The following is a 15,992-nucleotide window of genomic DNA, read 5'->3' as shown; positions in this document are numbered from 1 at the left end:
TCGATGAAATTGTTGGCCGGGTCCATAATGCGACCCGTCGTTAGTTGGATAATTAAAAGATCTTTCTAATGAGTGAAAAATATTGAATATCTGATAACCCTATCAAATGTTATGAGAACTTAAGTGTTAGTTGTCGCCTTTTGGGGGCCGTATTTGAGATATTTTGATGAAAATAATGTCCAGAACCATCGTGCGATCAAACAGTTGTTGGATAATTGAAAACCCTTTAAAATGATACTATAAGATTGAAAATCTTATAACCCTATCAAAAGTAATGAGCCGATAATTGAAAACCCTTTAAAATGATACTATAAGATTGAAAATCTTATAACCCTATCAAAAGTAATGAGCCGATAAGTCATATAGTAAAACAATTTTCCCAATTTTACCCATGGTTTCTTTTATTATAATAAAGTATATAAATAATTTTTTTTTCTCATCTATTCTACATCTTATTTTTCAAACATTATTTTCACTGCCTATAATTATATCATCGAAAACATGTTGATTCCACAAAATCTGCGTCTCCTCACGCCACATTCCGGTGACGTCCGAATCTCGTACAATTTCCCAGCCGTCGGCGTCATCAACGACAGGACCGAGTAAATATCACAAATTGATACACCCACATCAACATCCACCGTTAGCAGCCCATGGTCACAGTACATCGCTAGCTTGAACGGCTCCCTCGGCACCGGAACTATCCACAGCGGAACAACCTCATCGATCACCTTGCCCGGCGGTCGTCTCCATGAACACATATCCGACCACGCTGGCCGCCGCCAGCAAGTAGCGCCCGTACCGGACGGTCCCATCGCCGGCAAACTCCGGAACCGTGTTTTTCAGCTTAAACTTGAGATCCTGCTAAAAAAAACGTAAACAAAAACATTATCTCTATAAAACAATTGCTTCCTGAAGAACGGATATCACCAACTTACCGTTACATACAGTGCCGGCGTTCCGGGGTGGCCATTGCGGGGAACCGAAATTGCGAAGGTTTTAAGGCGCGGAGATACGGATGCATTTTTTTTTTTCAAAAAACGCGACGCAATAAGAACTGTTGCAGGAAAACACCCGTTTGACGTTTGTGTGGATGAGCTGAGAAGGTTTTTGACATTTTCTTTTGTGCCTTGGGTTTTGCGAGTGGCTCCCGGGATTTTGTTGATTTGAAACTCCCGGGAAAAATGAACAGATATATTTTGACGTAGACTTACGTCTTTGTCGAAGGTACTGGGGTGTCATTCCAAAAAACCCGGGCCGAAGGCCCTGGATTACTGCGTCATCCGTCAAACGCTTATATCTTCCTTCCCTCTAATCGAATCGACACGATTTATGTGCCATTCGATTCGAAAATTATTCAGCAATTTGCTATAAAACTTTCATTGTTGGCAAAATAGTTTAACTATTGAAACAATTGAATGTTTTAAAATGTTTTCAAAATGCAGAGATTTTGCAAGCAAAATGAGCGCTTCCCACTCACGGACGGGAATGTCAAGTACCTATTTTGAGGGGAAAATCATCCGAGCAACGCGACCGAGTGTCGGTCGCGAAAAAGGAGGGGAAGTAGCGGGCCGAAATCATACATAAGAACGCGCGCCAGAGCCCATTCCATCATTCACGTCTCAGACGTCGGACCGGCAGCAGCAGCAGCAGCAGCAGGAAAGCTCAGCCCAGAGCAGCAGCAGCAGGAGAGAGACCAGAGCAGCAGCAGCAGGAGAGAGGGACCAGAACTGGAAAAGAAGTGCGCATCGCCTTCTCGTCGTCACCGTCAGCCAGTTGCCTCTCGATGGCCGGACCGTTAGGATCTTTCGTGGTTGCTGTGGTTCGGAGGTGCTTCAATCCCCATCCCTCGTCCCACCCGGGACGAGGCATCAACAAGATGAGGCGCGCGCCTGCTGCCTTCCGCCGAAAAGCCTCTCGTGGGTCAAGCCTTGGTTGTTAAACAATCGGGACATCCAACTAGCTCGTCGCATTCGCGGCGAGCGCTTCTGAAAGATTTACGTCTCATCAAATTCTAGTGTTGAAAGAGTGGCACTCGTCCCACCCGGGACGAGGCAGCGAGCTAATTTGAATTTAAATTTCAGGAACAAATTTTGGTCTTCGGGGGCGACGGATTGCACAGCTTTCTGAGGCTGCTCTCGCCCCCAACCCCTATGCCCCCTCTCCCCCTCCCCCCATTCGACTCGCTAAAATTCCTTCGTCTCTTTCTTTCCTCTCTTTGCCGTTCGTTCGTCTTCTTCGACGGCCATGCCTCACGATCTTGAGCAGTTAAGTGAGGAACATGATCCAATTTTACTCGAGGCTGATTCGTTTGGGGATATTTGTGCCACAAAAGTTTCAGAAAATGGGATTCAAACATTGTTTGTTGTTGTGTATATTTCGCCAAGTGCAACACACAAACAGAAAATTTCTTTCTTGATCCGGAATTTGTTCTGGTATGCAAAGCAGGACATCCGCATTGTTGTGTCTGGGGATTTTAACATTGATATCCTCAAACCGGAAAATTTGAAATTTGTTGATTTTATGAATTATGAAAGAGTACCTCAAGCTTGATCTGCTTTCCAATCCTTTGGGCGCACATGCCTTGACCTTGTTTTTGGTAGAAATGTTCTGACACAGTCACGAAGGTATGTTTCGTATTTTAGTTATCATCGGCCGATTTTGACTTTGGTTGATACACCAGCCTAATATAAATTTCGCACCACAATCATTTGCAAATACTACACGCTTTCCTAAACAACTTTGTCGGTTTCGCATCCATCAACAACGCCAGCACCTGCAGCATCCACCGCGGCCTATCACCCATCTGGACAGAACATCTCCCGGCTGCAGCCTTGCGACCAACGCCACCATCCAACTCTAATCGGTCCCACCAATTTTCTCACGAAAGAGTTCTTCTTGTTCATCATTCCCACCAAACACTACCACCCCGAAATAACGCCCTTAGCTGAATTCCATCTCCCATTCATGATCATATTCCGTAAATCTATTTAAAGAATATAGCTAATTCTTCAAATTAATATATGGAAAACCCACATGTCCACATATCTAAATTTTACGTAAGTCTACGCCATTCCGGTTATGTCTGTGACATAACTACTTTGACTTTTTTAACTGCCTTAAGGCTTACATAACTTTAAAGTAATACAACCACTAGCGTGCCCAGGGTGGGGCAACATGGGGCAGTTGCCCCACCATCCTCGGAAATTTGTTCTAAAATTGGGCAGGGGGTGTCCATAAACGACGAAATTTTCAAAACTCTAATATTTTTGCCCCACCTTCCTTGAGGACCTGGGCACGCTAGTGAATACAACTATTGAAAGTGAACAATTTTCATGAAATAGCCCCGTAGGTGTTGTTCAAATATTACGTCCAATGATTTTTGGGATTCTAGACCCCATATTCCATGTAGATATGTTGTAAGAAGTTTACTTAAATAAATAGTAGGTTGGACATTCTTACTACAGGAATAAAATATGTACATAATTGTGAGGAAGGCTCCAACCACCATCGGTGGATTAAGTAACGTTTTTCTTTAATTTTAATTTTTGTATTTTTTAATCCGGCTGAAACTTTGTTGGTGCCTTCGGTATGCCCAAAGAAGCCATGTTGCATCGTATATGTCGCTCATATAATTTTCCATACAAATTTGTCAGCTGATTTATGAAAATTCGAAAATCTGTATCTTTGGAAGGAATTTTTTGATCGATTTGGTGTCTTGAGCAAAGTTGTAGGTATGGATAAGTTCGACACTGAAAAAATATGGCAGTTGGTAAAAAAAATTTAGTGATTTTCTACTTCACTTTTTGTCATTAAAACATGACTTGCAAAAAACACTATTTTTATTTTTTTATTTTCTGATATGTTTTAGGGGATATCAAATGCCAACTCTTCATTCATCGGTCTTTTTTTATCAAGAGCAACAAATTTCAGAAATGCAAAATATAGAGAATTTTCTCAGCTATTCAAAAATATTTTTTTCAAGAGTGGGCACTAATTTAAAAAAATAAATAACTGCTACTATTTTCAATAAAGTTACCTGAAAATTGCTATAATTTGAAAACGGTGCACTTTATCAAAATGTAACTAAAGTTTTTTGATTGCAAATTTGATTTTATATCGAAAAATTCAGTTGACAAATTTTTGTGACCAATATTTCGATTTTTTGAAAAAATCCGTATTGATTAAAAAATGTATAACTCGCTCAAAGATTTTTTGCCTTTTCTGGAAATTTCTGAAGAGTTAGCATTTGATGTCCCCTAAAACATATCAGAAAATAAAAGTGTTTTTTGCAAGTCATGTTTTAATGACAAATAGTGAAGTAGAAAATCATTAAATTTTTTTTACCAACTACCATATTTTTTCAGTGTCGAACTTATCCATACCTACAACTTTGCCGAAGACACCAAATCGATAAAAAATTCCTTCAAAAGATACAGATTTTTGATATTTCATACATCGTTTTTGTATGGACAGCTGCCAAATTTGTATGGATAATTATATGGACAAACTATTTATGCAAAATGGCTTCGCATAGCGAAGGCACCAAAAAAGTTTCAGCCGGATTAAAAAATACAAAAAAAATCGAATGACCGAAATCTCAGAGAATTGCTCATTTACCATATTAATGCTCTGGACATATCTCGAAGCAAATTTGGTTTTAGTTATTAAGAAATATAGAAATAATAAAATTTATAAACAAAAAATATTTTTTATAGGTGGTTTGAAAAATTATTTTTTCCTTAGTTTTGTTTAAAATCTTTGAATTTTAAATCAATTTGATTTCACAAATAAAAAATTAAATAAAAAAAACACTTTAAATTTTTTTTGATTCTAAAATTAATTTAAAAAAACAGATTCAATGTTTGATTTTTAAATTGTATTTTTGAATTTCATATCAATTTAAAGTAGAAAATAGAAACTAGAAATTAAATCATCGATTTGAAAATACTGCAACAAGAAAACTGGATTAGGGATTTTTTTATCAACCTGTTTACTACTCCAATTGCAATTTTTAAATCAGAATTTTTTAAAGCAATCGGCAAATATTTGAATTTAAAATCAATTCATCTAAGTGGGGAAATATTAAGGAGGGCGCAAAATTGATGCTTCGCCAAGGGCCCCTTGGACCCAAGGTGCATCCCTGAAGAAAAGTGACATTTTTCGTAGAGCAAAAGTTACTAAAAATGACCTCATGAACACGCGAAAAAAATATGTGGAATTTTCACTTGTAACCTTTTCTTAGAGGAAGTTACTCAAAACCCTATACAATATTCCTATGCTCAATTTTTGTTAAAGTTTTTGATCCGGAGAATAACTTAGTATAACATCGCAAAGCGCTAGGAGGAAAAAGGAAGTTTTGGGTTTTTTTTGTTTCTTGGGCCCAATACACACCACATGTTCCAATTTCAATCCAAATTTGCCTTTCAACTCAAGTTTAACTTATGTTACGATTTTGTTTTAAATTATTTATTAATGTTTTATGTACACCAACATAATTATTTTTCAATCATCGACTTGACGTGACCTCAACCCACTAGATCGATTACTTATCTATCCAGGTTTTTAAGCGAAGATGGCGTTCGAATGTTGAACGTCCGAAATGTCAAAATCGTGCAAGAGCACCAACATTAGAAAAAAATGCGGCTGTCATGCCATGGCACACTTTTTTCGTAATGTTGGTACCACTGCGTGATTTTGACATTTCGGGCGTTCACCATTCGAACGCCAAAAGCTGGATAGCTGCACTGGATTTCAGCCATCGCCTCATTTCTCCTAAACGACTTTTCATTTTAACGTTCCTCAAAACTTCTTCTCTAAAACAGATTGTTCAAAACGTTTTTATAAAAAAAAATTTTCACGCAAAAATATAATTTCACGTCCTTCATACAATTATCAGCCAGCATGAAAATCCGTAGATTTTGGAGATCAATCCGTAGATCCGTAGAAATGGCTGAAATCCGTAGATCTACGGAGAAATCCGTAGATATGGCATCCCTGCGTCTCAGACGTCGGACCGGCAGCAGCAGCAGGAAAGCTCAGCCCAGAGCAGCAGCAGCAGGAGAGAGAGGGACCAGAACTGCAAAAGAAGTGCGCATCGCCTTCTCGTCGTCACCGTCAGCGAGTTGCCTCTCGATGGCCGGACCGTTTGGATCGTCCCACCCGGGACGAGGCAGCAACAAGATGGGGCGCGCGCTTGCTCCTTCAAGTTGCCTCTCGTGGGTCAAGCCGTGGTTGTGAAACTTCCAAATTCTAGTTGTTAAACTTTCCAACTCTTCGGAGTTCCCTCACTTCCCTTCCACCACCCGGGGCGAGGCAGCGCAATGAATAATTACAGTTTAAATTTCAGGAACAAATTTTGGTTTTCGGGGGCGACGGTCTGCACAGCTTTCTGAGGCTGCTCTCGCCCCCAACTCCTAAAAACCCGGGCCGAAGGCCCTGGAATACTGCGTCATCCGTCAAACGCTTATATTATCCGCGCACCACCAAACCGAAGTGCGCATCTCTTCTGTTGCGCTAAAAAATCTGTTGCGCCGTACAAAAATTGAGTTGTTTGTCGTAAGCGTATACATCACCCTGTGGCGCAACAGGCTTTGACAGGTTGTGCTCGTATTTTGATTTTTGTCTGCCTTCACAATATCTTCCTTCCCTCTAATTGAATTGGGTACTAAAGCCCTATGTCAATTTTTATGTACAACGGTAAAAAACACGATTAAAAACCATTTGGGATCTTTTTTTTTTTTCATTTTAACTCAAAAAAAATTTGACAAGACAACATTTTTTGATGAATCAACTATGGTCCCCTTGGAACGAGCTGTCAAGTAGGAGCTTTTCTGTCAAGAAGGACCGCGAGGTTAATTTTTCAAAATTGATTTAAAAATCCATTTTAAACTCTTTGTGGTCGTACAAAGGGTCATTGCACTCAGAAAAATAAGCTTTATCGCTGTAAACAAAAATATCAGCAATCTAAGCTTCATTTTAGGACCCAATTGTTCGCGAAAAAATCGTTTTTCGTTCTTCTCTTTCCTTCCTCCATTCGATGTTGTCTAGTCAAAGATTTATCAACACATTCAAAGTATGTTTACATGGTAGCTGCGGTTTTGTTCGCATTAGATTTGCCATCTCTTTCTAGTAAAAGTCAATTCGAATCGTATATAAATTCTGTTTCAACAACCGGTACGTACACGGTCCGACTGAATTTACCGATCGCATTCACGATCTTATTCCGTTAATGTATTTCAAGTGTCTAGCTAATTCATCAAAATTAAGAAATGGTTCACATATCAAAACTTTACGTAGTCTACGCCATTCCGGTTATGTCTGTGACATAACTACTTTGACTTTTTGTATGGAAAGCTGCCAAATTTGTATAGACAAACTAATGATGCAAAATGGCTTCTTAGGGCATACCGAAGTTTCAGCCGGATTTAAAAATACAAAAATTAAAATTGAAGAAAAAAGACCGATTTCGTAGAGAATTGCTCTAATGCAAAATGACTTCTTTTTACATGGACAAAGTTTCATTCAACCAATAATATACAAACATAAGACAATTTGCGAAATCCTAGAGAACAACTCAACCGTATTCCATCAAACGTCAAATGCAACCATATTGCCCTCCCCCAATCCCGCGATGGAGACGCCCCCATTGAACGCAAGTTGTTTCTTTGACAATTTCTTTCGAAAAACAAAAATAAAAATCATATCGTTTTACAGCAGTGTAACATAACTCTTACAATTTAATATTTAGTTACCTTAATTACAATACAATCTTTGCATTTTCGCTGAATGTGTGTATTGTTTGTTGTTGTTGTTTGAAAACCTAAAATTTATATAAAGTACCATAATTTGCCACAATTCTCGCGCGCAAACGAGTTTGTGTGTGTGTTTCTAAACTGTTATTGGTTCGCGTTCGTGGAACGAGGGGGTGATGCACGTGGAATTTTGAAATGAAGCACGGAACAACTGAGGGTAAAAGCATTCTCTGGGTGGCGTCGCGTCTGAAAAAATATTTTTTTTTTAGAATTTTGTTGGTTGGTGGTTTGAATGGGAGATTTACGGTTTAGAACTGCGGCATCGACGTCATTTCGGCGATACTCCGAATGTCCAGTCCCATCGACTTGGTCACGTTGACCTGGGCGATTGCGGCATCCTTGAGCGAGTACAAATGGACCAGTTCCATTTCGGTTTTGGCGAGCTGGATGGCGCTCTCGAACAGTTTGATCGCTTCCTGCAGCTTGCCGCGCTGGACCTGGATCGTGCCGAGCGTTTCGTACGCAAATTCGCACTTGTCGTCGATGGCGATGGCTTTCTCGATAAGTTGCACGGCCGACTCGACGTCTCCCTTCCACTGGAGCTGGAGGAGGGCTTTGTGGACGAGGATTTGGGCGTTTTCCGGTTCGATTTTGGTGGCTTTTTCGAAAAAGTTGTCCGCTTCGTGGTACTCCTGCTGGTCGGAGAGTACTTGCGCCATGAGGCTGTAGCATTCGACGCAGTCCGGGAAGCGGTCGATCGCCTCGCGGAAGGCCCGCATCACCTTCATGAGGGCGCCTTCGTCCTTGTTGATGAGGGCCTGTCGATAGCTGGCGTAGCATCGGTGAATTTCGATGATGCCCGAGTCGGGACAGAGGGCGGATGCCTTTTCGAAGTCATTGATGGCCTCGGAGAGTCGTTCGATTAGGATGTAGACCTGGCCGCGGTGGTGGTAGATGTCGCTGTTGTCCGGATCAACTTGTTCTGCTTGGGCGAAATATTTGAAGCATTCCTCGGGGATGTTGGGCACGGTTTGCATGGCCAGCGAGGCTCGCTTGATGAGGGCGTTTGCTCGGAGTTTTTTGTCGGCCAGTTCCATTCCGATGACGGAGTCCAGATCGACGGTTGCTTCGGGGTAACGTGCGGTCAGGAGGTAGAAGGTCGCCCTAAGCAGGATGGCTTCAACCTTGTACTCGGCATCCGCTTCGCTCGATTCGATTTCTTCCGTACACGCGGCCACAATTCCGTCGTAAATGCCCTGGTCCAGCAGCAGTTTGGCCTTGACGAAGCCTTTAGGTTCGGTGCTTGCGATTACCAACTTCCGGATTGGATCGTCCGCAAACGAGGCAAAGTAGTTCTTGACGAAGAATTTGGATGGTTTGAGGTCGGTCTTTTCCTTCATCGCTTCCGTCGCGTGCTGCTGGCCAAGTTCCTTGAGGACGCGATCGGCGATGATCAGCGTGTGCTTGTTTTGGAATCCCTCGAGGATGCACGCTGCGGTCGTGTCCTCCAGCGATTTGGCCAGCTCTTTCTGCTGTTCGTACGCCTTGGCGCGGCGTTTCAGGGCTTTCAGGTATTTCGGGTTACAATCTAGCGCTTTGGTGCAATCGTCAACGACCGCGGACCACTTTTGGAGGTGCTCGTACGCGGCGGCTCGGTTCTGGTAAAACGTGGACAAGTCGTTTATTTCCGTCGTCGGACATCGCTCGATGGCCAGGTCGTACGCCTTGATGGCTTCGTCGTATTTGCCTTCTCTGAAGTATAATAGGAATTATAAACAAATTTCTGACCAAGACATTCACGAAAACTCACCTAAAATGCGTATTTCCCTCATTCTTGTGCTTTTGGGCCTCCTCCAACGGCGTAAGCGCCTTCCGCTTGGCCGGAACATCCTGCGAGCGGGACCGATCCTCCCCGTCCAGCGAGATGGTCTTGTCCTTAATTTCGCCGAGCTTCTTCTTGGTCAGCTTGTCGCCGCCCTCGCCCTCCGGTTCCGCCGACTTGCGCCAGTACAAATAACCGATTCCGAGCGCGACCGGCGCCCCAATCAGAATGGCCAGCTGCCACTTTGGCAAACCCGTACTGCCCGTGCTCATCTCTCTTATCAGCGTTGACTTTATCTATACCACACTCTTGTAAGTGCAAAATTCGCCGTGATCTCGTGAAAAGACGGTGTTTTATCTAAAAAATAAAAAGATTAGCGCCCCGGGGCTGAAATTTTCACAAACTGACGTGAGGAGGCCCGATTACGACACTTTTTTTGTGATAACACACAGCATGTGTTTGCTGCGATCATCGATTTTTCATCTTGTTTTCTCGCGGCAGCCAACCAAAACCCAACCGCCTACTGCCACCCAACCAAAACAATAACAATCGCAATCCGCTCCCTCCCGTCGTGACATCCGTGACGCCCACCACTCACCAGCAACTTCCAAAAAACATGAATTTCGTTCGCACGATGTTCCGTCCTTCCTTCAACACAAGACTTTTTTTTCTGCCTTCTATTTGCCCCGGCGAATCATGCCCCTCGAAGTCGAAGCCGCGCGCCGCACCGCGGTTATGTAACCAATATTTACGTACGTCAATCTGGAGCACTTGCACCCCACCCCCTTCGGTGGTCACGTTCCTCCGGTGAGCGTTCCGGAACCGTGGAATTGTTTCGGCACGGGGATTTTCACTTTTTTCTTTCACGAGTTACGGGATTGGGAAATTTGCTGCGACCCAGTCGCGAGTTGAACGATGTGATGGGAACTTTCTGCTCGGGGTGTGGCGATGACAGCCGCGGCATGGATTTGGTTAGAAATTTTGTTTCGAAAGCTGTGTGCACGGTGGGTTTGAAGAGGTTCGAGAGGGATATGTGATTTGGGTTGCATACATTCGGGAGTTTGGATACTAAATATTTTTTGCTTAATTTTGTATTTATTTGATGATTGTATAAAAATTCTGTTTGCTTTTATTTAATAAAAGACCCCAAAATCTCATTCTTAACGTAAAACTAAAAAAAGTAGCATTTTATTATAATTCATCATTCAAACCACGTGGACACCTTCTTTTTGGAAATCTGGACCCCCCCTCGTGGAGTCTTTTTTTTTTGTATGGAGCGTGGACAATCCCCCTCCCCTAAATAGTCCACGTGGTTTATTAATGGTCCCATATGTAATGTTTTTATTAAAGCGGTACAGTCATCCCACATACTCGGAACACCCACAAATTCGGAACACTTTTATGATAATTTGTCAGTAGCATGCCAAAAGTAGCTTTTCTGTCGACCTTACTATTTTTAGAACCTTCATTTGGACATTATCTTGCTATTTCACTAGTAAAAGTAGTACTTTTTGAACTAAAACTTCATTTCAAGACTATTTTGTCCAGAGCTTGAGTTTTATTGGTTTCAGTGTGTGAAGTCATTATTTGGTAATAAATATGTACTGCTAGAGAGACCCAAAATTTGTTTACATTCGTAAGAAAAAAGTGTTCCGAATTTGTGGATTTCAAGGATAAAAGTTTTTCTTCAAAAACTCGATGTAAACGTTAAAATTTGCAGTTGTTCGATTCAACATTAGAAAGACCGCAAGAAAAGCTTTCAAATGAAGGTAAAAGCGAATTATTAAGTTCAATTATCGATTTGCTATGATTTTTTGAACATTGGCCGATCTGGAAACCGTTTCGAATATGTGGGATGATTGTTCGGAAGGAACCGGTCAAGAAAAAAATCAAATTGGTAGCAGCGGCAGCGCAAGCAAGTCAGAGAGGGTGAAGAAAAGCCCCAAGAAATCGCTCCCTCTCCTTTGTTCTGCTGTTCGTAAAGCTGTTTCTTGACCCCTTTCCTTCCGATCTGCATACTAGCCTTAAAACTTTAAGCAATCGAAATAAGTTCTCAGTACAACTAGCTGGAGAGGCATGCATGAAATCTGTTTTTTTTCTCCAAGAATCGGTTTCAGTCCCGGTAGTTTAACACTTTTTGGTTGTTGCCAAAGGTTTATCAAGTTAAATTTAGTTTTTTTACAACCTTATTTTCAAAAAGTATCAAAAATGTTTAAAAATGGTAAGGATTTTTTTTATTTGACTTCTTTTTGCAACCTTTGACAGGTACCAGTTTTTTTTATTAATTTAGCTTAGTGTCCCATATAACAGAAATTATGGGTATGTTTTGTTTTATATTCATTTTTTTTATACTTGTACACATACAAATTTTTAGCAAAACTATTTGTGTCAAAGTAATTTCACTCAAATTCAAACGAGTGTTTGATAAACCCAAATAAACTTAAAAAAGGAATTATGAGAAAATTTCAGTTGGTAGCATTTCTATATCACAGACTATGATGTATATTTTTTATAAATTGTCGATAAACCTTTTTTTACTCTTTTTTAAATGTTTTCTGCTTTCTTTTTAACCAAATTAGAATTCGCTGCCCTATTTTTTTAAATTGCCTTGAAGAAAAATATTTTTGAAATCGAATCTTAATGAAATATCAAAAAATAAATTGTATTCAAAATTGAAAAAAATATCAAATATTTTGAAATAAAAGATTTGATGAGGAAGACAAGAACTTCCTAAGCTTAAATTTGTGATTATTTTTATTATTGTTCACAACGATAAAGCTTATTTTCCTGAGTACAATGACATTTTGTACAACTGCAAAGGATTGAAAATTGATTTTTAATTCGATAAAAAAAATAGCTTTGCGGCCCTACTTGCTTTTTCCAGGGGACCATATTTGATTCTTCGAAAAAAAAGTTTTCTTGTCAGTTTATTTTGTTTGCATTAAAAAGAAAAATAAAACTGATAAGAAATCTGGAATTACTATTGTTATCATATGGGACCATCCATAAACCACGTGGACAACGTTTTGGAAATCTCGAACCCCCCCTCCCCTCGTGGACAATTGAAAAGGTCCTATAAGCTATCGAGAAATTAAAAGTGCAACATGGAGTTAAACTTTCTGTCAAGCTGCTGTGAAGTTTTCCATAACACTTGCGAAAGTTTCACTCCATGTTACCGGCTCACATATCTCTTTTTAATTTCTCGATTGTGTTTCATATGTTTATATGCTTCTCCATCGAAATAAGTTCTCAGTACAATTAGCTGGATGAAATCTGTTTTTTTTTTTCTCCAAGAATCCCTTTGAAGGGAATTTAACAATTATGAATTTCAGCATATCTCGGGTGAGTTTTCAAAAAGCCGTAAGAGCCACTGTGACCTCTGACATTAGTTTTAGTTTTTCTCGAAAATGAAACAAAATTTCATTTTTTTCAAGTATGGGGCACTTGAAGGACGTGTAGATGAACAATCTCGAGCATTTTTGATATTGGTTTTTTGTAAGTAGGTCGAATACCGATGTAAAAAGGACTTTGTTTACCAATGGCTTTTACGGCTTTTTGAAAACTAATCCGAGAATTGAACTTTTAACAGTAAAAACTTGCAAAATCGATTGTAAATAACTCAGAATGATTTTTTTTAACATTTTGTTTTAAAAATCCTATTTATTTTTAGTTAAACAAAGACTATCAAATCAATATTAGCATGTTTTGTTTCAAACAAATCGATAGAAAACGCATAAGTTTTGGAAAATATTGTTGGTTTTTTTTACAAATTCATATATTCTGCAAATTTGCGATAGAAGCCTAACTGTAATGGTGATGAAAGCATTTTGTTTTCAAAATTTAGAAAATGAGCAATTCTCTGAGATTTCTGTCATTCAATTTTTTTTCTGTATTTTTTAATCCGGCTGAAACTTTTTTGGTGCCTTCGGTATGCCCAAAAAAGGCCATTTTGCATTATTAGTTTGTCCATATAATTTTCCATACAAATTTGGCAGCTGTCCATACAAAAATGATATGTGAAAATTCAAAAATCTGTATCTTTTGAAGGAATTTTTTGATCGATTTGGTGTCTTCGGCAGAGTTGTAGGTGTGGATATGAGCTACACTGAAAAAAAATTATACACGGTAAATTTTTTTGGTGATTTTTAATTTCACTTTTTGTCACTGAATCAAGACTAACATTTCAAAAAAGACCAAATATTCAATATTACGCCCTTTTGATATGTTAGTCTTGATTTAATAATTATGAAAATATTTTTTTCGAATAGATCGATTTCACGTATGTTTCATGCTTTAACATTGTAATTCGGACCATTAGTTGCTGAGATATCGACATTAGAAAATGGTGGGTTGTTTGGGTGAGACTTAGAAAACATCAATTTTCTTGTTTTTAACTTTTGCATGGCAATATCTCAGCAACTAAAGGTCGTATCAACAAAATCCGAAAAAGCAAATCTGGAGCAACACGAGAAAAGGGCGGATAAGCATTTTGACATCTAGAATTATTCTGCAAATTCCGAGCCAACAGGTAACTTTTTCACAAAACTCGATGTGTTAAACAATAGCTGGCCTTCCCAGCTACCATCTAACGTAGCGAGTTTTGTTAAAAAAAATTGCGACCGATATTTTGATTTTTTGAAAAAAAATTGAATTGATTCAAAAAATCATAACTTGGTCAATGATTTTTTGCACATTCTGGAAATTTCTGAAAATTTGGCATTTATGTTCTCTAAAACATATTTAAAAAAATTTTTTTTTTGCAAATCAAGTTTTAGTGACAAAAAGTGAAATTGAAAATCACCAAATTTTTTTACCGTGTATATTTTTTTTCAGTTTAGTCCATATCCATACCTACAATTTTGCCCAAGACACCAAATCGATCTAAAAATTCCTTCAAAAGATACAGATTTTTGAATTTTCACATACCATTTTTGTATGAACAGCTGCCAAATTTGTATGGAAAATTATATGGACAAACTAATAATGCAAAATGGCTTCTTTGGGCATACCAAAGGCACCAAAAAAGTTTCAGCCGGATTAAAAAATACAAAAATTAAAATTAAAGAGAAAAGGCCGATTCCGTAGAGAACTGCTCAAATAAGACTTTATAAGACTGATAATATGACTGATAATAAGACTAACATTTATTTTTTTGGCTCCCTCTTCGACCATTTTGAATTTATTTAATTTTTTTACTTTATCAAAAGCAGAGTAGAGGGACAACAGCCTTAACAATGTGTACCAGCCTAAAAATGTATTAAAAACGGTGATTCGATAACTAACTGATAAGAAAATAATTTACCTTCCTTCCCTAGAATAATTATCTTTTTGCAAAATCACTTTCGATTCATGACCTTTGCTACTATCAGGAAAAGATACCGTGGTATCAAAAATTGCGTGTTCCGATGATTTTTTTTCTTTTTCATTCATCTTCATGACCAACGTTTCGCACTTAAGAATGAAAAATAATCAACGATTATTTTCACAAGACGAGTTTGCGTGCACGTTTTCGCAAATGTGGGTGTGTTTGTTTTCTTTTCTTCGTATTTGTGCGTTATGTACTTAAAAATACGATAAATACAGTTGGGTGCGCGGAAGGCTTGGCCCCCACAAACACCAACCACAATCGCGTAAAAGGCAAAATCAACTGCCTACGCACGCGGGTCAAATTCAACTTCACACCACATTCATCAATCTCCATTATTAAGCCATTGTTTTTTAAAGGAAAATTCTAGCACGTTATCAATAATCAGGGCGCACTCGATCAAAACCACGTTTCCTGCGGGTTCCAAAAAAAAAAAAAAACTGTCACTCCCTCGTGACTAAACTGTCCCCATCAGGCACGACAAAGCGTAAGATAAGGAAATTTGATTGATTATTTCACGTTTTTTGCTGATTGGGCGCGAAATCGGGAAAAGTTTGACGCCTGTCGCGAAATCGAGACGACGACCATGTGCGTGTGCTTGATAAGATAAGTTTCAACGGCGGCAGTCACAGCAGGCGTTGACAAACAACAACTTGAATTTAAGTGATTCAAGCGGGAACTATTTAACGCGCCAAAGTTGGTCGAATCACGTGCTTTGGGTGAGCTGAGTCGAATGGTTCCGCAATTAACACCAATTGGTGGGAGACTTTGACTTGGAGTAAAAAGAAGAAAAGAAAAACGGAAATTTCACCCTCCCTCATCTTGGTGATTCGTCTTAGTTTCGGTTAAGTCATGGTCGCCTGTACTCCAGAGCGCTGCCGGCTCAGCCGATTAACATCCGCGATGATACGTCAACAAAAACTTTGACAGAAGAACAAATTCTCTACGTTTTCGAAAAACGATTTTCATTGATATTTTTTATTAGAAAAATGCCACAAAAAAAAGAGATGAATAAGTACACAAAAATGTGATCAAGCCAGGTAAAAAAAAT

At 39.4% G+C, this 15,992-nt stretch overlaps 2 protein-coding genes across 3 annotated transcripts; both read right to left on the bottom strand.

Annotated features, from left to right (window-relative positions):
* Positions 1 to 443: 443 nt before the first annotated feature.
* LOC120427096 (uncharacterized) lies at positions 444 to 5,770 on the bottom strand. Its single transcript, XM_039591948.2, has 3 exons — positions 5,718 to 5,770; positions 939 to 1,098; positions 444 to 864 (listed from the first exon to the last, which is right to left on the bottom strand). Exons 1-3 carry the CDS (start codon positions 5,768 to 5,770, stop codon positions 721 to 723), a joined length of 357 nt encoding a protein of 118 aa, XP_039447882.2. The 3' UTR covers positions 444 to 720.
* A 1,935-nt stretch (positions 5,771 to 7,705) lies between these two features.
* On the bottom strand, positions 7,706 to 10,504 carry LOC120427093 (mitochondrial import receptor subunit TOM70). Of its 2 annotated transcripts, XM_039591943.2 has the most exons (4): positions 10,175 to 10,504; positions 9,565 to 9,933; positions 8,060 to 9,506; positions 7,706 to 8,000 (listed from the first exon to the last, which is right to left on the bottom strand). In XM_039591943.2, exons 2-3 carry the CDS (start codon positions 9,846 to 9,848, stop codon positions 8,063 to 8,065), a joined length of 1,728 nt encoding a protein of 575 aa, XP_039447877.1. In that variant the 5' UTR covers positions 9,849 to 9,933; positions 10,175 to 10,504; the 3' UTR covers positions 7,706 to 8,000; positions 8,060 to 8,062. The 2 variants fall into 2 exon arrangements, with proteins under 2 accessions (XP_039447877.1, XP_052564169.1); XM_052708209.1 differs by lacking the exon at positions 10,175 to 10,504 and having other exon boundaries at positions 9,565 to 10,047.
* Between the last annotated feature and the right edge of the window lie 5,488 nt (positions 10,505 to 15,992).

The sequence above is a fragment of the Culex pipiens genome, chromosome 2 (genome assembly GCF_016801865.2).
Source record: "Culex pipiens pallens isolate TS chromosome 2, TS_CPP_V2, whole genome shotgun sequence".
Classification (NCBI taxonomy): Eukaryota; Metazoa; Arthropoda; class Insecta; order Diptera; family Culicidae; genus Culex; species Culex pipiens.
Note: the sequence above shows the minus strand (reverse complement) of the source record. Positions and strands in the feature narration are given on the sequence as shown.